This window comes from Hemitrygon akajei, chromosome 11 (assembly GCF_048418815.1).
Source record: "Hemitrygon akajei chromosome 11, sHemAka1.3, whole genome shotgun sequence".
Lineage (NCBI taxonomy): Eukaryota > Metazoa > Chordata > Chondrichthyes > Myliobatiformes > Dasyatidae > Hemitrygon > Hemitrygon akajei.
This window is the reverse complement of record NC_133134.1, coordinates 102628809-102650742: the sequence shown is the minus strand read 5'-3', so window position 1 is coordinate 102650742 and position 21934 is coordinate 102628809. Positions and strand designations below refer to the sequence as shown.

The 21934-nt window shown below is 43.7% G+C and overlaps 1 protein-coding gene across 1 annotated transcript in view; it reads left to right on the top strand.

The window, feature by feature from the left end:
* The window catches only part of gabpb2b (GA binding protein transcription factor subunit beta 2b), a 36804-nt gene extending 29646 nt beyond the window's left edge, over positions 1-7158 (top strand). Inside the window, exon 8 of the mRNA XM_073061442.1 lies at positions 1285-7158. Coding sequence (XP_072917543.1) covers positions 1285-1587 — 303 coding nt within the window. The 3' untranslated portion in view covers positions 1588-7158. The remainder of the gene's footprint in view (positions 1-1284) is intronic.
* Positions 7159-21934: the final 14776 nt, after the last annotated feature.

Below are 21934 nucleotides of genomic sequence, written 5' to 3'. Positions count from 1 at the left end.
GGTGATCAGACTTCCCGAAGTGAGGGCGTGGAATAGCATGGTAGGCATTCTTGATGGTGGTGTAGCAATGGTCCAGTGTGTTGTTTCCTCTGGTATTGCAAGTGATCTATTGATGGTAATTGTTTAGTGATTTTTTTTTCAAACTGACCTGGTTAAAATCCCCAAAACGATGGTGAAGGCATCAGGGTGCGCTGTTTCAGGTATGTTAATTCCATTGCTCAGGTCATCTAAAGCCTGACTAACATTGGCCTGAGGTGGAATGTATACCGCTACCAAATGATCACAAAAATCTCCCTTGGTAGGTTAAATAGACGGCACTTAACTGCGAGATATTCCTAAGGGATTCTACTGGTATGTTAAGATCAAAAGGATTGTATGGGACAAAATGGTTCCCTCTGGAAGATCAGATTGGTAATCCATGCATGGAGCCAAAAGAGATGGGGAGGATCTGAAATGAATTTTTTTGCATCTGTATTTACTCAGGAGATGAACTGTAGAAGGGAGGCAAAGCGGCATCAACATCATGCACCCTATACAGATTACAGAGGAGGAGTGTTTGCTGTCTTAAGGCAAATTAGGGTGGATAAATCTCTATGGCCTGGCAAGGAGTTCTCTCGCAACCTGTGGGAGGCAAATGCAGAAATTGCAGGGGCCCTAGCAAAGATATTTAAATCATCCTTAGCTACAGATGAGGTACCAGAGAATTGGAGGATAGTTGATTAGGGGTAGTTAGTGTGTGTAGTAGGTTATGTTTTACCAGTCTTAGAGTTTTTCGAGGAAGTTACCAGGAAAGTTAATGAAGGCAAGGCAGTGGATGTCTACATGGGCTTTAGCAAGGCATTTGATAAAGTCCTACATAGGAGGTTAGGAAGGTTCAGTTGTTTGGCGTTCAAGATAAGGTAGTAGATTGGAATAGACATTGGCTTTGTGGGGGAGCCAGAGAATGGTAGTAGGAATATAGTGTAGGGAAGTGTATGGTCATGTGCTTTGGTAGAAGAAACAAAAGGGTTGACTATATTCTAAATGGAGAGAAAGTACAAAATCTGAGGCGCAAAGGGACTTGGGAGTCCTGAGAGGATACCCTAAAGATAAACTTGCAGGTTAAGTTGGTGGTAAGGAAAACAAATGTAATGTTAGCATTTGTTTCAAGAGTACTAGAATATAAAAGCAAGGTTGTGATGCTGAGGGTTTAGTCAATCTGAAGGGCCTGTTTCTGTACTGAACTCTTCTATGACTTTGACTCTAGTTGTAAGCTACCATCTTGTGTCTGGTTTCTTGTTGCAGGATGCGAACGACTCTATGGAGAGGGAGCTCCTTCAGAAGCAGCTCCATGAAGCAAACAGGAAGGCCCAGGAGTATCGACAGCAGCTGCTGAAGAAAGAGCAGGAAGCAGAAGAATACCGCATGAGACTGGAAGCCATTGCCCGGCTGCACACCACAGCTGAAGAAATCACCGTGGTGGAGGAGGTCACAGATGATGGCACTGTCTCAGTCATCAACGTGGCAACAGAGGTGGAGGGTCCTGAGACCACAGTGGAAACAATGGAGCAGCCCCTGGACATGGCAACAGAAACAGTGACTTCATAAAAACACCCTTGCCTCCTACTCATTTTCTGACAGCCTGTTTCTGGTGTGCATGTGCGCACACGCACACTCTAAGACGGTCATAGACACCTGAGCAAAGCAGAAGCAGCTTAGGGTCAGGCTGTTGCTCACTGCCACGCCACAGAGATTGGATAGAGACTCCTTTAGGAGATCTATACCAGGAAACAGCTGAACACTAACAGGTACAATTCTACCATAAATGGTTTGGGATAGGAAACCTAATCCACAATTCCTGTTTATACAGAGAAGAATCCCATTGTTGGAATGCAAGTGTGGAAGAGAAGACTATAAACACTGTGATGGTTTATGATTTATCTTTTTTGGTTGAAGAGAAGGCCAATGGAATGTTGTTGATCCCACCCACCACCAGTGTTCCCAAGCTCCTGCCCACTAAGAACAGGCTTCTCTTGGCGTTGGTTGATTGAGATCTTGTTATCTTTAAGTATTTCAAACCAAAAAAGCTGAAATTTCTTGCCTCAATTACGGAGAAAAGTGAGTGGATAATTTTAAATTATTTTTAAATGCAGAATCTTCCACTGTACAGTATGCAATCATTCAGGGGGAAGATATTTGGGGGTTGGGAAGATTGGGAAAAGAGTTCAGTGTTAGTCTTTTTTTTAAGCAAATGTTTTTGGAATGATATTTGGTATTTTCAGGCTTTTGATATCCTCGGAGCTGTCTGTGTTCTAAACATACTTACCCCCAGAATGTGGGTAGGAACCAAGCTTTTTATTTTCTGTCAGCCTTTCTGGAAAAGTTTATAAAGCCCTTTTAATCTGTATTTTATAGTGGTTTCTGACACTGCTCAGAAATGTCTTGAAGAACACCAACTGCAGTGATTACTTTTTTATGGAGGCAAAGGTTTGACTGGTAAACTAAAGTGCTAGATGCTGCCTGTCTCTTTGAGCACAGTATCTCTCATCTTTACGAACACACAAGGAAGAGTCGGTCCTTTCTAGGTAACTGTGTAAAGTGGAGGATATACAGGGCAAGTTAGATGTAACCGTCTTGTCTTCAATTTTGTTCATTTCACTTTTTCTGATGCTTGTTTTCAAGCTTAACCTGCGAGGGACCCATCCTCTTGCTAGAAAGGTGAATGGTCTATGACTCTATAATTAAGCTTAGTGATAACTTTACAAATGTCAACTACGTTTAAAAAATTCACTTTTTCTAACTACTTTATCCAATCAGATCTACTTTCATCCACACACTGTTGAACTTGAAGATTTGTCTTTTAAAAAGTGAGGAACACTTTAAATGCTTTTATTCTTTGCCATTACTCTGTGATCCAGCATTTGTTGAATCACAGAAGATGGTTATTGTAGAAGGCAATGCCAATTGGCTTTGCTAGCTGGTGTACCTTGTCTCCAAACATCCGAGCTGATCACCTTTACATGAGCAAGGCCAGTGAATCTGAAGGCTGCTTCAAGAATCTGAAGTTGGGATTCACTTTATCATATCTTCTGTATGTTCATTTCATTTGCAGAAATGTCCCCTCACCTCCATGCTAGCTTCACTTCTAATGTTGTAGATTGCAAGTTTCTCAGTGATTTGAAGGTCAGCTGTGTGGAGCGAGAGTTACGAGATCCATACAGTCCCACAGGAGAGACTGCAGTGGAGCAATCTACAATGTTTAGGCACAGGAGGTGGAGTAAAGTGGGTAATTTTCCCTTAAAGAGGAGGACTTATTGAGAGGAATTCCCACTTCACTACCTTCTGCAGCCACACTAATGCCCCCTGCCCCCATCCCAAGATGTACTTTTAACAGGTGGTCATCTGTAAAATGAACCACGGTTACACATTTGCTGACAGAGTGGAATATTTATACAATTATCAAGGCTTTCCAAAAGCACTTCCTATACAAAGGCTAAATAACAACTGCACTTGTGATTTAGTAAGTTTTTAATGAATCATTTTTTAACTGAACCTTCTGTGTTCAGGACATCGGCTCTACAACCATGGTCTTGCTTCAGTTCTACTATCCCTTTCTTTATCATTTGAAAAGAACAGTATTTTTAAAATTATTTTTATTGTCATCTAAGGTGCCTGATTTAGTTATTTTAAAACTATTCAGATTACCTGGTAGTTGGTATTAATACACCATTTAAAATGGTGCCTATTTTTTTTTAATCAAATGTACATTTAAGGTCATACTCAGCCTGTGGTATTGGGAAAGATTGGTGATTTTTTTTTTGTCAAGTGAAGGATTGTTGGAGGCACAGGGGGCTGTTTCAATCAGCCGCTGGGATTTAACAGCATCATCGCTCAGGCTGGCTCCCTGTACACGTAACAAGTGAATGTCAATTTACTAGTGTCACAACCCACGGAGAAACATCCCTGGTTAGACAAACCAAGAATGAAGGGAGCCACAGTGTAAATATCTTTGTAAAGAGGCTGGACTCTTCATTAATTAGTCAGAAGCAACACTATCTGTTCCAGGTCCTTTGGATCAAAACTTTATTGTTTCATTGGCATCCATTCGTTTGATTTGGGCAGCTATTGCCCGTCCATTCTCCCTTACTGTCCCCATTCCCCCCCCCGGTAATAACTGGAGTTCCCCCTTATTAATGTGTGATTATGCTTCTAATTTCACTCATTAATTGTGAGTGTTGTGTAAAATGAATTCCATTTGCCTGTTGGTTTTTAAGTGGTATCTCTGAGGGGGAGATATATTGACTGGATCCAAACCATTTTCCTCTCCATTTGTAACGTTTCTCGGGTGACCAGGAAACTTCGAGCTCTTGAACTTTTGATTCCAGAAAGTTGGCTTGGCCAACAATGGTGAGGTTCAGTGAGGATTGTCTTCTTCCCCAACTTGCAATGGACCTATACATGATGAGAGAATGGAACTTACAGAACAGAATGCAGTACCATGCTAGTCATAGGTCACTGTTCAAACCAAATGTCGGGGCAAGGAACAATATAAGTACTGTAGAATATATAGGGAGCAGCTGGTGTTGGGCTGTCTGTATCTCCCGTGTGTTTACTGTGTTTATCTCCCAATAGAGGGTGCTATTGGACTAATGCAAGAAACAAATTACAGCACATGCAGCCACAGTGTTAGCTAGATTTGTGATATGTACTGATGCTGTTATTGTAATACTGTCAGCACGAGCAGATGGACCCCATCTTCTCTGCTCTCCCCATTTGTTTTACTATTTTGCCACCAATGAACCTCCTAGCCAAATGAATCTAAATGTCACAGCTTGAAGCTTTCCTTCAGCTTCAGAAAACCTTTCCTACCTCAAAGGTTTTTGTGGCCACATCTTCAGCTAACTCTCCACTTGAGAATAGAATTCACTCCTTGTTTTCCTAGCAGCCAGTCTGGGAGCCCTTTCCTATCCTGGTTGAATGTTTCATGTGTCCATACAGCATCAAAACATTAATTGCACTGGTCCAGGTGAAATATTGTTGAAAACCAGAGGAAGATAATTGGCAACTTAGCACAGTGCTCTGTGCATGTTGGGGTTAGGGTGTCAGTCTAGAAATTATTAAGTTATGGTTATCCTGACAATATGAAAGGGGATGGTCACTCAATTGAAGGTGGTGACAAGGGATCTAGAGGATGATGAAGTATAATGTGACTGCATTACTCAACATTGATGAAACCTGCGTCATCTGGGGAGAATAGATTCATGTTCCCCAAGCTCAGGAACTCCAGCATAACTTTTGTGATTTCTACTTCCATTTGTAAAAATGTCTCTGTTTTGTCTGAGACCCATAGCCTGTCAGATTTTAAATCGTGTGGTACTTTGTACTGCAAATTGTCTTCCTGCTTCAGTACTTTGTAGTGAAGATCAGTGACACATATCCTAGCCCTGAAAGTGACTGATACTTAAAAGTTCTCTTCCTTACCCTTCGTTTCTCTTCCCCCCACCCAACCCAGTCACTTTCAGCAAGTGGTTATCCAGCCAGTCATCAGGGGCAAAGCCTGGAGAATTCTCCCCTCCTGCTTTCCAGCTATTCACCTGAAACTAGCAACGGAGGGGTTGGAGGATGGAACAAAATAATCATTAGGTAATTACATAAAAGCTGGAGTGGAGCTTGGCCAAGATAGTTCAGTCTGTACCACTTGAAAGCTTCTGCTGTTCGCTGGATAACTCGGAACTGTAACCTGCCATGGTCAGGTGTTCTGAATGCAGCAGAGGGTTGTCTCTGTCTATGACTCAACAGAGAGCAAAACAAGGGTCCAGAAATGAGACTTCAGTCATGTTAATGTTGTCTACGTGGCCATCAGGGTTGATTAGATAATGAACAAGCTGCATAACTAGCTTGTCATGTGCAAGGAGAAATCCCTGCCTAATCAGGATTAGTGGGAAAGCAGTCAACCTTCAGTCATAAAACAGGGTGGATGTGTGAGGCTCAGTCATTGGTGGAATTAAGGAAAATATGTAAATTAGCTGTACCAAAACTCCATTATGTAAGACTGCTGCCAGTCTGAAACACCTGTACTTGGTAAAAGAGCTTCTGTGGGAATTGACAGGATAAACACTGGTCAAAGCTGCTTCAGCACATCAAATGATTGTTGTCACATTAACTGTGTCTGTTGGAAATACAGGGTTGAGACATACTGAAAATAGGAAGGTTATAGGATTACAGTGTCTGAGCAAATAGGTTTGCCAGGATATTGTTGCTTGGCCTGTACTGAATGGGCTTCTGGAAACTGAGAAAGGCTTTTGAAAATGAAGAATCCATAATCTTTCCATTTCAGGCTTGTGGATGGGTAGGGTTTAGGTGAGTGGGAGAATAAGTAACTAACAATCCTCTACAAACATCATGTTTGTATTGTTTCTGTGGAAAGGAAGGTGATGAACTTCAAGAGCAGTGTTGCTATTTTGCACCATTTCCTTTGTGCTCATTCCTCTATGAAAGTGGATGTTATTAGTGTCCAAATGTCCTGAGATTGTCTGCACCAATCCTATCACACATCAGTTACCTTCCTCTACTACTGCACCTTCTGCTTTGTAAATATCTTACTGTTGTGTTCAATAACCTGTGAGGTTTACTGGCTGGACTGCTTACTTTTAAATGTGGTGGCAGATGAGTGTCTCGAGATCCTTGGGGGGACAAATAGATACTCTCAGCAGCTCCCCCTGTTCCTTGTGTTACTGTTGCATTTCCAGCAGCCAGTGTTCATTGTACAGCTATGGTCTTGTCCACTCTGTGTGTCTGGCTGATTTTAATCCTGCTTGGCCAGCCAGCATTGCTCAGGAAAGGCATTTATATCCATATTTGTTTTCCTAGGATTTTATCCAGATTCTGCATTTACCAATTCAAAAGCTTGCAGTTTTTAGTGACCCTTTAAAATTATCAGTGGCCCAATAAGGGAATGAATTCTCATTGCCTGTGGCTGTGAGGAAGCCTTGAATCATACCTGGTGCGCCTTTAGTACAGTGTACTGTTACAGAGTTTCAGTATCTTATGTACAGAATTCCTTTACAACTAGCTTTGTTTTTAGAAAATGATACAGATTGTTAAATAAATCTTGTATATACATTTTTGTACCATTATTAAGGGCATACCTTTCCTAATAAAATACAAAAATAACTTTTATTGCCTGTGCGTGCATTCTTTTTGTTGTATATTTGATCATAATGTTCTTGGATAACTCTTTCCTCCTGGTATTGACAACAACATAGAAGCATTCTTCCTATCTAGATCATCGATCTTCGCAAGGCTACCCACTAAATCAGAATCAGTGTTTTGCAGCAGTAGTTTTGTGCAATACATAACATACAATAAGTTATATTAAAATAAATACTAAAAAAAGAGATGAAAACCACTAGGTAGTGTTTGTGGGATACTAAACTCAAGAAATCTCATGGCAGAGGGGAAGAAGCTAATCCTAAAATGTTGAGTGTGTGTCTTCAGGTTACCGTACCATCTCTCTGATGGTAGTAATGAGAAGAGGTCATGTCCTGGATGGATGAGAGTCCTTCAGGATGGATGTCACCTTCATGAAACATCGCCTATTGAAGATGTCCTTGATCATGGGGAGGGTTGTGCCAGTGATGGAGCTGGCTGAGTTTACAACCTTCTACAGCTTTTCCCAATCCTTTGCATTGCTGTCTCCTTTCCAGACATTGATGCAACCCGTTAGAATGCTTGTAGAAATTTGCTGGTCTTTGGTGATATTCCAAGTCTCCTCACTCCTAATGAGGTATAGCTACCAGCATGCCTTCTTTGTAATTACATCAATATATTGGGTCCAGGATAGATCTTTAGAGATGCTGGCAACTAGAACCGAATACAATATTCCAAGTGTGGTCTAACCAGGATTTTATAGAGCTGCAACATTACCTCACAGCTCTTGATCTCAATCCCCTGACTAATCAAGGCCAACACAGCATATGTCAGCGTAAACAGAACCTGATGGGAGTTATATCCAGGCTTCTGAACAGTAGCCAGGATGTGGGCTACAAAGTACAATGGGAGATAGAAGAGACCTGCCAAAAGGGCCATGTTATGATAATCATAGGGATTTCCACATGCAGGTAGATTAGGGAAATCAGGTTTGTCCTGGATCCCAAGGGAGAGAATTCATAGAACATCTATGAGATGGCTTTTTGAGCCGTTTGTGGTTGAGTCCACTGGGGAAAGGCTATTCTGGATTGGGTGTTGTGTAATAAACTGAATTTGATCAGGAAGTTTAAGGTAAAGGAACTCTTGAGATGCAGGATTAATAATGTAACAGAATTCACACTACAATTTGAGAGGGAGAAGCTAAAGTCAGAGGTATTGGTATTACAGTGGAGTAAAGGGAATTGTAGAGGTGTGAGAGAGGAGCAGCCAAAGTTGTTTGGAAGGGAGCACTAGCAGGGAGAACAGTAGAACAGCAATTGTTGAAGTTTCTACGGGCAATTTGGAAGTGCCGAATGGATATATCTCAAAGAAAAAGAAGTATTCTAAAGGCAGGATGATGCAACCATGGCTGACAAGGGAAGTCAAAAACAACATAAAAGTAAAAGAGAGGGCCAATAATAGAGCAAAAATTAGTAGGGATCGGGAAGCTTTTAAAACCAACAGAAGGCAACTTAAAAAGCCATAAGGAAGAAAAAGGTGAAGTATGAAGGTAAGCTAGCCAACGATATCAAAGAAGATACCAAGTGCTTTTCAGATATATGAAGAGTTAAAAGAGAAGCAAGAGTGGATATTGGACTACTGGAAAATGATGCTGTAGAGGTAGTAATGGGTGACAAGAAAATAGCAGGCGAACTGAAGATACCTTGTATACATCTTCACTGTGGAGGACAGCAAGTTCAAAAGTGTTGAAGGGCAGAAGTAAGTGCACTTGGAGAAGGTGCTTGTGAAGCTGAAAGGTATAAACACAGATATGTCACCTGGACCAGATAGTGTACACCCCAGGGTTCTGAAGGAGGTGGCTGGAGAGATTGTGGAGGCATTCGTAATGATCTCTTAACCATCACTAGATTTTGGCATGGTTTTGGGGGACTGAAAAATTGAAAATGTCACTCCACTCTTTAAGGAGGGAGGAAAGCAGAAGAAAGGAAATTATAGGCCAGTTAGTCTGACCTCAGTGGTTGAGAAGATGTTGGAATCAATTGTTAAGGATGTTGTCTTAGGGCAGATGATAAAAAAGGCCAAAGTCAGCATGCTTTCCTTAAAGGAAAATCTTGACTGACAAATCTGTTGGAATTCTTGAAGAAAATAACATGCAGGATAGACAAAGGTGGATGTTGTGTAAGATTTTCAGAAGGCCTTGGACAAGGTGCCGCACGTGAGTGTGCTTAACAAGTTACGAGCTCATGGTACAGTAAGGAAGGTACTAGCATTGACAGAGCATTGGCTGATTGGCAGGAAGCAAAAAGTGAGAATAAAGGGAGCCTTTTCTGGTTGGCTGCCAGTGACAAGTGGTGTTCTGAACGGGTCAGTGTTTAGTTTGCTTGTTTTTACGGTATATGTCAATGATTTGGATGATGGAATTGATGGCTTTGTGACCAGGTTTCCAGATGATATGAAGATAGGTGGAGAGGCAAGTACTGATGAGGCTGCAGAAGGACTTACACAGATTAGAAGAATGGGTAAAGGAGTGGCAGATGAAACATAGCATTGGAAAGTGTATGATTATGCACTTTGGTAGGAAGAACAAAAGCATAGACTATTTTCTAAATGGGCAGAAAATTCAAAAAAACTGAGGTGCAGAGGAACTTGGGAGTCTTTGTGCAGGATTCCCTAAAGGTTAACTTGCATGTTGAATCGGTGGTGAGGAAGGCGAATGCGATGTTAGCATTCACTTCAAGAGGACTAGAATATAAAAACAAGGATGTAATGCTAAGGCTTCATAAAGCACTGGGAAAGCCTCACTTGGAGGATTGTGAGCAGTTGAGGGCGCATTATCTCAGAAAGAATGTGCTGACATTGGAGAAATTTCAAAGGGCGTTCACGAGAATGATTCCAGGAATGAAAGACGTTTGATGGCTGTGGGCTTGTACTCAATGGAATTTAGAAGAATGGGGAAGAATCTCATTGAAACCTATTGAATATTGAAAGGTCTAGGTACAGTAAATGAGAGGATGTTTCCAATAGTAAGGGAGTCTAGGACCAGAGGGCACAGTCTCAGAATAGAAAGACATCCATCTAGAGCAGAGATAAGGAGGAATTTCTTTAGGCAGAGGGTCTGTGGATCCTCTGGAATCTGTGGAATTCATTGCCACAGATGGCTGTGGCGGCTGGGTCATTGGGAGTGTTTAAGGCAGAAGTTGATAGTTTCTTCATTAGTCAGTGTGTGAAAGGTTACGGGGAGAAGGCAGAAGGATGGAATTGAGAGGAAAAATGAATCGGCCATGATGAAATGGTGAAGCAGACTCAATGGGCCAAATTGCCTAATTCCGCTCCTATCTCTCATGGTATTATGGCTTTCTTAACCACTCTATTAACTTGCATGGTAACTTTGAGGGATCTATGGATATGGGCCCCAAGATTCCTCTATTCCTTCACACTTTTAAGAATCCTGCCATTAACCCTGTGAACTGCCTTCAAATTCAACCTTCCAAAGTGAACCAGTTCACTTTTCCTAGTTGAATTCCACCTGCTGCTTCTCAGCCCAACTTTGTAACCTGTCAATGTCCTGTTCTAACCTATGCCAACCCTCCACACGATCCACAACTTCACCAGCATCTGCCTCACCTGCAAACTCACCTTCTACTTGCTCATCCAAGTCATTTATAAAAATCACAAAGATCCTAGAACACCTTTGGTCACTGAACTCCAGGCAGAATCCTCTCCATCTGCTACTGTAGGTTTCCACAAATAAAATGAAGTGAAGGTGTTTGATGTTTATTGAACTCCAAAACCTACACAACAAAAGTGTCCGAAAACCTTTTACGTAATAATGTCATCACATCAGACCGGCCTCTTAAAGCAAAACCCCAACTCGATGTTGGTGGTTGTGGATTTTGTTACTCTACACAGCGCCCACCCCCCGCCATGCCAGAATTCACTAAAACCGGCACAGTGAGCCTGTTTGGAGTTCAGCCAAGCCACCCAGCTTGTGCCCTGTGTTCCATGGGAAGAACAGCAAAAAGCTCTGGCTTAAATGGAGGAGCGTTGACACGTTCATGGTCATGTTGTGATGCCCAGGGACATGGTAGCAGAATACTTTAAATCTTGGGGGGGCTGGTTTAAGGTGATCTACCAAAATACACTCAGGATTACCCCTCTTTTCTATGATAAAAGTCTTTTCTCCTCATTTCATAGTGTGGAACAGGCCATCATAAAGGGCCCTAAGGGAATGTGCATCATGCCAGACAAAAACAGACAAGGCAGAATGTTGGCCAACAGGAACCCAAGAGCACTGCACACCATGGTGGGAGGTAGGAATAGATGAAAAGGAACTGAGTTTACTGAGGAGGGTGGAACGCCCTATCTAGTCCACTCAACATTCGGTAGGTTTCAATGAGATCAACCCGCATTCTTCTAAATTCCAGTGAGTACAGGCCCAAAGCTGCTGAATGCTCCACATGTTAACCCCTTCATTCCCGAACCATCCTCGTGAACTTACTAAGGACTCTATCCAATGACAACACATCTTTTCTGAGATGGGTCCCAAAACTGTTGATAATACTCCAAATGTGGCCTGAGTAGAGTCTTATAAATGCTCAGCATTATTTCCATCCAGTAGTATTCTACTCCCCTTGAAAAAAATGTCAAAATTGCCTTTGTTGTCTCTACTACAGACTCAACCTGTAAGATAACCTTCTGGGTGTATTGCACAAGGACTCCTAGGTCCCCTTACACCTCTGATGTCTGAATTTCCCCCCATTGTTACTTAACAGATTAGTCAGGTCAGGCAAGACTTCCCTTTACAGAAACCATGCTGACTTTGACTTATTTTATCATTAGTCTCTGAGTACCCCGAAACCTCATCCTTATAACAGACTCCAACACTTCCCAACCACTGAGGTTAGGCTAACTGGCTTATAATTTCCTTCCTTTTGCCTTCCTCCCTTCTTAAAGAGTGGAGAGATATTGAATTGAATTGAATGATCTTTATTGTCATTATACATAGGTACAATGAAACTCTGTTTGGCTTCCTCTCAGGCAAACAAACAAAGTGGTAGATAAAAACAAGACAATAATAGAAAAACAGCATTAAATAGATAAGTAGCAGAAAATAAGTTGCAGCAGCACCAGAATGTCACAGTAATGCACAAAGTGCCATTAGTGCAAGTATTTGAGTCCTTGTGTGTGTATGTGTGGATAAAAATATTTACAATTTTCCAGCCCTCTGGGACCATGCCAGAATCAAGTGATTCTTGAAACATCATGACCAATACATCTGTTATCTCTTCAGTAACATCTCTCAGGATTCTGGAATGTAGTCCATCTGGTCCAGGTGATGTTTCCACCTTTGAGTTTGCCTAGCAGTTTTTCTTTTGTAATAGCAATGGCACCCAGTCCTGGTCCCTGACACTCATGGACCTCTGGCACACTGCTAGTGCCTTCCACAGTGAAGACAGATGCAAAATATACCTCATCAGCATCATTTTCCAGTGGTCCAATATCAACTCCAATATAACTGGAAATTTTTTTAGTATCCTGCTTTATATTATTGGCTAGTCTGTCCTTATATTTCATCTTTTCCCTTCTTATAGCTTTCTTAGTTGCCTTTTGTTGGACTTTAAAAGCTTCCCAATCACTTTTGCTACCTTACATGCCCTTTCCTTGGCTTTTATGCAGTCAGTCCTTAACTTCCTTTGTCAGCCATGGTTGCCTACCCCTGCCATTTGAGAACAACTTCTTCTGCGGGACATATCTATCTTGTGCCTTATGAACTATTTTCAGAAACTTCAGCCATCTCTGCTCTGCCGTCACCCCCAGCAGTATCCTCCTCCAATCCACTGGGGCAAGCTCCTCTCTCATGATCTGTAATTCTCTTCATTCCCTTTTGATACTGATACATGTGGCTTATGCTTCTCCTTCTCAAGTTGCTTTATGAATTCAATCATATTATGATCACTATCTCCTGAGGGTTCCTTTACGTTAAGCTCCCTAATAAGATACGGGTTATGACACAACACCCAACATAAGATCGCCTTTCCCCGAGTAGGCTCAAGCACAAGAAGCTCCAAAAAGCCATCTTGTAGACATTTAACAAATTCCTTCTTGTCTGATCCAACGCCAACCTGATTTTCCCTGTCTCCTTGCATATTGAAGTCCCCCATTACAATTGTGACATTACCATTATTACTTGCCTTTTCCATTTCCCTTTGCAATCTCAACCCCAAATCTTGGCAACTACTTGGAGGCCTAGATTTGATTCCCATAATAGTTTTTTAACCCTTGCAGTTTCTTAACTCCATTCACAAAGATTCAATGTTCTCTGACCCTTTGTCACCTCTTTCTAAAGATGTAGTTCCATCTCTTACCAACAGAAACTCACCACCACCTTTGCCTTCCTGCCTGTCCTTTTGATGGTAACGCTCCCAACTATGGCCTTCTTTCAGCCACAGCTTGGTGATGCCCACAACATCATACCTGCCAATCTCTAATTGCTCCATGAGCTTGTCCACCTTATTCTGAACGTTACATGTATTTAAATACGGCACCTTCAGCCCTACATTCTTCAATTTTTGTATTTTTGAATTTTGCCTCATGGTACAATTTAACTCTTTGCTCTGTCTGCATTTGTACCCAATCATTGGCTTGTCCTTCCTAACATTCATGTTACACCCATCATCTACTCATCATCAGTCAAGAACTTGATTAGCAGTGTTGCTTTTAAATGCACTATACAGGAGAAGCATAGGTTCAGCAGCTTGCAGAATGAAGGAGTGATGGAAATTCACCATGCCTAAAAACTCCTGTACCTTTTTAGTAGTGTGGGGCAGTGGGAAATCCATAATAGTGGCTACTTTTGATGGGAGGAGTTTTGCACCTTCTGCAGAAGTGCAATGGCTGAGAGTCGATGGTTGACAACCCAACCTGGCATTTTGCAGGGTTAATAGTCAACCCGTGTTGGCTTAAACACTTGAAAAGTGTGCCAGGAGATGAGATACGTGTTGGGATTTGGAAGCACTGGTGACAATTACGTTATCCAGATAAATGAGAAGAAATGAAAAGAAAACCTAAGTCTTTTAATACAGCGTCCGTCAGACATTGGAAAGTCTGTGCTCCGTTTTTCAGTCCAAACGACATGGCAGAAATTCAAAAAGGCCAGGCGGGATTATCACACCTGTGTTGGGAATGTCCTCTGAGCAAACAGGCACCTGATGGTAGCCCCAAACTAGATCACCTTTGGGAAAAATTAACTTTCCAGCTAAACATGCCAATAAGTCTTGAATGTGTGAGACTGGGTAACGATCGGGGTGGTGGCCTCATTAAGGTGTTGGTAATCACCACAAGGCCAGCAACCACCAATGCACTTGGGGACCATACGGAGGGGCAAAGCCCAGGGGCTACTTGATCAGCATACAATTCTGAGTCTTTTCAGGTTGGCAAACTCAGCCTTTCTGGGTCCAGTCTACGCACACGGGCATGGACCGGTGGGCCAGTTGCGGAAATGTGGTGCTCGACCCTGTGTTTTGAAGCTGTAGTGGAGAATGTGGGCTTGGTGAGGTTTGGGAATTTGCCCAGCAGTTGAATATTATTGTGGGGAACTTACTGGGGGAGTAGGTTAACAACACAAAGTCCTTGACATCCACAAACTGGCAGTTCTTAAGATTGTCTAAAAGTCCTTGGGCATGCAGGAAATCTGCACCAAGCAGAGGTCTAGCCACTTTAGTCAGGACGAAGTCCCATGTGTACTGTCGCCCGCTGAAGCAGAGTGACACCCATCGTGTCCCATAAGTCTGGATTGTTGCAGCAGCTGTCGTCTGAGTGGACAGAGTCAGAGTGGTGATCTTGAAGCTTTAGCTCTTCGAGGCTTCCGCAAAGACAGGCTTCAGTCAGAGAAGGGAAAGAAAGGCTCCAGGTAAAGTGTTTTTCTTCCCTTCTTTATATCTGCTCAGCTAGGACAGTAGAGATGCCAGGCAGGACAGTTGAATGCTCCTCTTACGGGATGTAGGACGGCAGGAAGACCTCCAGTGTCCCTGACGACTACAACTGTAAGAAGTGCATCCAGCTGCAGCTTCTAACAATCCATGTTAAGGAGTTGGAGCTGGAACTGGATGAACTTCAGAGGGGGTGATAGATAGGAGAGGTAGTTTTGCCCAAGGTGCTGGACACAGGAGACTGGGTGACAGTCAGGAAGGGACAAGGGGTGAAGGAGCACTGTGGCCATCCCTGTTAACAACAGGTATATCACTTTGGATACTATCGAGGGGGAACGACCTAACAGAGAAAATGTGATAAGGGATTCGTTAGAGAGAGAACAGACAGGAGGCTCTGTGGGCAAGAACAAGATTCCCGGATGGTATGCTGCCCCCCGGGTGCCAGGATCCAAGGTATCTCAGATTGATTGGGAAGGTGCACGGCCAGACATCGTGGTTCATGTAGGCACCAATGACATGGGTAGGAAGGGTGATGAGGTCCAAGGAGTTAGGTGCTAAGTTAAAGGGCAGGGTCTCCAGGGTTGTAGTTACCCGTACCACGTGCTAGTGAGGCCACAACTAGGAAGATTATACAGTTTGTTAGCTGTATTAGTACATGGCTAAAGAGTTGGTGCAGGAGGGAGGGTATAAGATTTTTGGATCTTTGGGTTCTCTTCCAGGGAAGGTGGGGCCTGTACAGAAGGGTTTCAAAGGCTTCAAATTTAATGTCAGAGAGATGTATACATATACATCCTGAAATGCTTTCCCTTCGCAAACATCCACGAAAACAGAGGAGTGTCCCAAAGAATGAATGACAGTTAAATGTTAGAAGCCCGAAGCCCCCCCCAGCTCTCCTCCCTCCCGCGTGTAAGTGGCAGCAAGCAACTCCCCCCTCGCCCCACCAGCAAAAAAAAGCATTGGCACCCGCCACCGAGCGCTCAAGCGTGAGCAATGCAACAGCAAAGACACAGACGCAGACAAAGACCCCAAAGTTCACCCAGTATTCAACATACCACAGGCTCTCTCCCTCCCTCATAAAGGAGAAAGAGATGCCTCCATTTCACAGTGAGAGGGGAGACATAACAGACAACTCACTCCACCTCTACTGGAGGAGGACTAATATCCTATCAGGAAGGTTTGTAAATGCTGCATAGTGGGACAGGGGGCTTTAAACTAGAGTTGCAGGGGGGTGGGAAAGCAGGGTGCCAGAGCAGTTAGTAGAATGGTTGTGGAGGTAAGGTCTCTGACAAAGTCAGGAATTAAAAGATTGAGTTTGGTGTGACTAGTGTCCTGAGCTCTGTATATTTCAATGCAAGAAGTATCGTTGAAGTAGTTGGTTTACAAACAGAGACAATGGCCAGTGAGCAGAGGCTGTTGATGGGGCAAAACTGCAGTCAGCAGGATGAGTTGCAACACAAAAGGCAGACTAAATCGAATAGGGTGAACGCAGGACTGAAGGTGTTGTATTCGAATGTGTGCAGTATACGGAATAAGGTAGATGAACTTGCAGCATGGTGCAGATTGGCATTTGAGATGTTGTAGGCGTCACTGAATCATGGCTGAAAGATTGCAACTGGAAGCTTAATGTCCAAGGATTCACATTGTATCGAAAGCATTGGTAGGAAGGCAGAGGGGGTGGCTTGGCTCCGTTGGTAAAAAATGTAATCAAATCATTAGAAAGTGGTGACCTAGGGTCAGGCATTGTGGAATCATTGTGGATAGATCAAAGGAACTGCAAGGGTAAAAAGACCCTAATGGGAGGTTTATACAGACCCCCAATCACAGGTGAGGATGAGGTCTACAAATTATAAAGGGACATAGAAATTACAGGCCAAACCAGCAATGGTATAGTTGTCATGAGGAGTGGAATTTCAATATGTGGGTAGATTAGAAAAATCAGGTTGGTGCTGGATTCCAGGAGGGCAGATTTCTAGAGTGCCAATGAGATGGGTTTTAGAGCAGGTCAGCTATTCTGGATCGGGGGGTTGTGCAATGAACCGGAATTTATTTGAGAACTTAAGTATTTGTGCGGGAACGGAGAGAATTCTGAAGGGTTTGCAGGCTTTCTGGCACCCCTGTAGAGTAGGCAGTTGGTATCTGTTTCCCTGGGCTGAAATATGTAATACAGGAGGATGTACACTTAAGGTCAAATGAGGTAATTTTAACAGAGATGTGAGGAGCAAGTTTCTGTACAAAGTGATTGGAAGGTACCGGGAATGCGCTGCCTGAGGTGGTGGTAGGGGCAGATAGATTAGAGGCATTTAGATAGGCACATGAACGTGAAGAAAATGGAACGATATGGACAAAAGGGATTAGCTGAGTTGGCCATTTTGTTACCAGTTGGTTGGGCACAACTTGGTGGGCTGAGGGCCTGTTCCTCTTCTGTTCTGCTCTATATCCAAGTCTTCCAGTAAAAGAATCCTGAGGGGTTACTGAGCATAATATGATAGATTTCAGTCTGAAATTTGAGAAGCAGATGCTAAAATCAGAAGTATCAGTATTACAATGGAGTAAAGGGAATTACAGAGGCAGGAGACAAGAGGTGGCCAGAATTAATTGGGAAAGAACACTGGCAGGAATGCCGAAAGAGCAGCAATGGCTGGAATGTCTGGGAGCAATTCGGAAGGCACGGGATATATACATCCCAAAGAGGAAGAAGTATTCTAAAGGCAAGATGACACAACTGTGGCTAACAAAATAAGTCAATGCCAACATCAAAGCAAAAGAGAAGGCATATAATAGAGCAAAGATTAGTCCAAAGATAGAGGATTGGGAAGCTTTTAAAAACCAACAGAAGGCAAATAAAAAAAGTTGTTAAGAAGGTAAAGAAAAAATACAAAAGTAAGCTAACCAATAATATTAAAGTGGATATCAAAAGTTTCTTCAGATCCATAAAGTGTTAAAGAGGGGCGAGTGTGGATATCGGACTGCTGGAAATCGATGTTGGAGAGGTAGTAATGGGGTCAACAAAATAGCAGATGAATTAAATAAGAATTTTGCATCAGTCTTCTCTATGGAAGAGAATAGCAGTATGGTAGAAATTCCAGGTGTCAGAGGTCGTGAAGTGTGTGAAGTTACCATAACTAGAGAGAAGGCTCTTGGGAAAGTGAAAGGTCTGAATGCAGATAAGTCACCTGGACCAGATGGTGTACACCCCAGGGTTCTGAAAGAGGTGGCTGAAGAGATTGTGCAGCCATTAGCAATGATCTTTCAAGAATCACTAGATTCTAGACAGGTTCCGAAGGACTGGAAAATTACAAATGTCACTCCACTCTTCATAAGGGGAGAGAGGCAGAAGAAAGGAAATTGTTGGCCAACTAGTCTGACCTCAGTGGCTGGGAAGATCTTGGAGTCGATTAATAAGGATGAGGTCTCAGTGCACTTGGAGTCATATGATAAAATAGGCCATAGTCAGTACGGTTTCCTCAAGGTAAAATCTTGCCTGACAAATCTGTTGGAATTCTTTGACCAGTAACAAGCAGGATAGACAAAGGAGAATCAGTGAATGTTGTGTACTTGGATTTTCAGAAAGCCTTTGACAAGGTGCCACACATGAGGCTACTTAACAAACTACAAGCCCGTGGTATTACAGGGAATATACTGTAATACTGTTGGCCTTCATTGCTAGAGGTACAGTATTGAATTTAAGAGCAGGGAGGTTATGCTAAAACTGTACAGGGTATTGGTGAGGCTGGAGTACTGTGTGCAGTTCTGGTCTCCTTACTTGGGGAAGAATATACTGGCTTTGGAGGTGGTGTAGAGGAGGTTCACCAGGTTGATTCCAGAGATGAGGAGGGTTAGACTATGAGGAGAGATTGAATCGCCTAGATTGAATGGCAGAGCAGATTGGCTGGAATTCAGAAGAATGAGAGGAGATCTCATAGAAACGTATAAAATTATGAAAGGGATAGGAAAGTTGTTTCCACTGGTAGGTGAGACTAGAAGAAGGGGACATAGTCTCAAGATTCGGGAGTAAATATAGGATGGAGATGAGGAGGAACTGCTTTTCCCAGAGAGTGGAGAATTTGTGGAATTCTCTGCTCTATGCAGCAGTGGAGGCTCCCTCAGTAACTATATTTAAGACAAGTTTGGGTAGATTATTGTGTATTAGGGGAATTAAGGACTATGGGAAATAGGCGGGTAGGTGGAGATGAGTCCATGGCCAGATCAGCCATGATCTGATTGTATGGTGGAGCAGGCTCGATGGGCTGAATGGCCTACTCCTGCTCCTATTTCTTATATTCAAGGCAAAGCTTAATGAATTATTGATTGGTCAGGACATGAAGGGTTACGGAGGGAAGGCAGGAGAAAGGAGTTGAGAGGGAAACTGAATCAGCCTTTATGAAATGGCAGTGCAGATTGGATGGTCAAATAGCCCGATTCTGCTCCTATATTTTATGGATCCTGCTGTCACTGGCGCCCACCAGCGAGGTTTCGTCGCTCTTTGGCTTCTCATCAATAGGCGATGGCGGCGACACACTCACCTGAGCACCTGTGTCACACAGGAAACGTCGCCCTGGAAGGGAATCTGTGGTGAACTGTAGGTGACCCTGGCAGCTGGAACCCACGGACTTCACAGACCTCCGATGTCCCGATGCGCTGGTACTGTCGAGGCTGCAAGACGGTGGGCACCTCCTAGCGTTCCTACTGAAGCGAGCGCGGTGGAAGTACAGGCCCCGCGTTGCCTGTTTCTCAGCCGCAGGCGTCCTTACATTCGGGGCCTGTTGAGGTAGAGAAAGGAGGAGGAATGACGCACCGCTGCCTGGCTGAGTGTGGGCTATCAGCTCCCTGTTGCCATTCATGGGTGCATTAGAGAGGGCTATACAAACTTGATCGGGCATTTGCTGCGTGGACAGTTCTTTAAAAACAAGGATGGTTATTTACCAGGAAAGTCAGCGTGTGGTCAATCAACTCTGAATGTTTTAGCATCCCCGAGGCCGGGCAAGGAGAGCAACAGGTTAGCGCGCTCAGACCCCGCTGTTCCGAAAGCCTATGAAAGGTGAGTTTTCAGCGATCAGGTGTGCTAGTAGAGGTTGTCACCGCCGTGGAGTTACTGAGCGACGCCACCACATAGAAAAATTTGATGTTGGCGGCGGAGATTTCTCGTAGCGCCGATTGGGTCCCATCCTGCTTCGACCAAGCGACCCCATTTCCGCTCCCAAACCTTCAGCAGCTCCAAAGCGACTGCGTTGGCCGACCGACATGCTCAGTAAGTTTGGAATCATCCCAGAGCATCGGGGCCACCAGTGTAGGTTACCGAAAATAAAACGAAGTGAGGCGTTTTGTGACTAACAGAGCCCCGTAACACATTTTATTGAACTCCAAAAACCTGCACAACAAAAACACATCACATCACACCAGCCTCTTAAAGCGAAACCCCAACTCAATGTCGGTGGTTGTGAATTATGTACATTCTCCCAGTTGCGTTACCCTACAATATCACCGTCCGCCTTCTGTGGGCAAGTGAATTCTGAATCCAGATAACCATGTTTCTCTGGATCCCATGCCTCCTGGCTTTCTGAAAGAGGAAACCTTGTCAAACCCCTTACTAAAATGTTCTACATGTGCAGTGTAATTTGGCCCATCGTGATGGCAGCACGGACATCGTGACTGATCTCTATTCAGGTCTCTATTCATTGGAGCGTAGAAGGTTGAGGGGGGATTTGATCGAGGTATTTAAAATTTTGAGAGGGATAGATAGAGTTGACGTGAATAGGCTGCTTCCATTGAGAGTAGGGGAGATTCAAACGAGAGAACATGATTTGAGAGTTAGGGGGCAAAAGTTTAAGGGAAACACGAGGGGGTATTTCTTTACTCAGAGAGTGATAGCTGCGTGGAATGAGCTTCCTGTAGAAGTAGTAGAGGCCAGTTCAGTTGTGTCATTTAAGGTAAAATTGGATAGGTATATGGACAGGAAAGGAGTGGAGGGTTATGGGCTGAGTGCGGGTAGGTGGGACTAGGTGAGATTAAGAGTTCGGCACGGACTAGGAGGGCCGGAATGGCCTGTTTCCGTGCTGTGATTGTTATATGATTATATGAAGGTTTTGTGTCTGTACTTTGTTGAGCTATACTGCATACCTGGAACTGCTGTCACCTATTTGAGCGAAGATGGTCTGGATAATCTGTGATGAGGTGGCTCCGTGATCTTCCATCTCCAGATCTCCATACCGAACCACTTGACATCTCTTCACCACTGCGGACCAGGAGGAGAGGGGAAGCGGAGAGAGGGTCTGAGTTCTGTGGAAATGTCAATAAATGGATAGTCTACCGTTGGGCTGTAGACTATCCATGCTGAATAAGGTGATGCTTCTCTAGTTGCTGTTTGGCCCCAGCCTAGTAGTGGAAGCGGAGGTCGGTGTGGATAGGGGAAGTGGAGTTGAAGTGAGTGGGGTGTAACTGGGAGCCTGGGACTGCTGTACCACACACAACATGGAGCTTCTGTAAAGTACTCACCCAGTCTGTGATCGGTCTCACTGATGTACAGCCAGTCACATCGAGAGCAGTGGACGAGGTTAGAGGAGGTGCGAGTGAATTTTTTGATTCACCAGGAAGGGCTGTTTGGGCTTCTAAAAGGAGGGGATCGGGACAGGTATGGGGGGGGGGGGTGAGATGGAGAGGGAGACGCAGAGAGTGGTCCCTGCGGAAACCTGACGGGGGTGGGGAGGGGAAGTTGTGACGGGTGGTGGGATCCTGCGGCAGCTGGGAAATTATGAAGGGTGGTGGAAGCCGGTGGCTAGTAGAGTCGGAAGTCCAGGAAGACCACAGATCTTTTGGCTATGTACTGTGCGGGATTTTTTTTTAAAGCAACGCCATTGGAAAGGAAATAAATTCAAATAAAT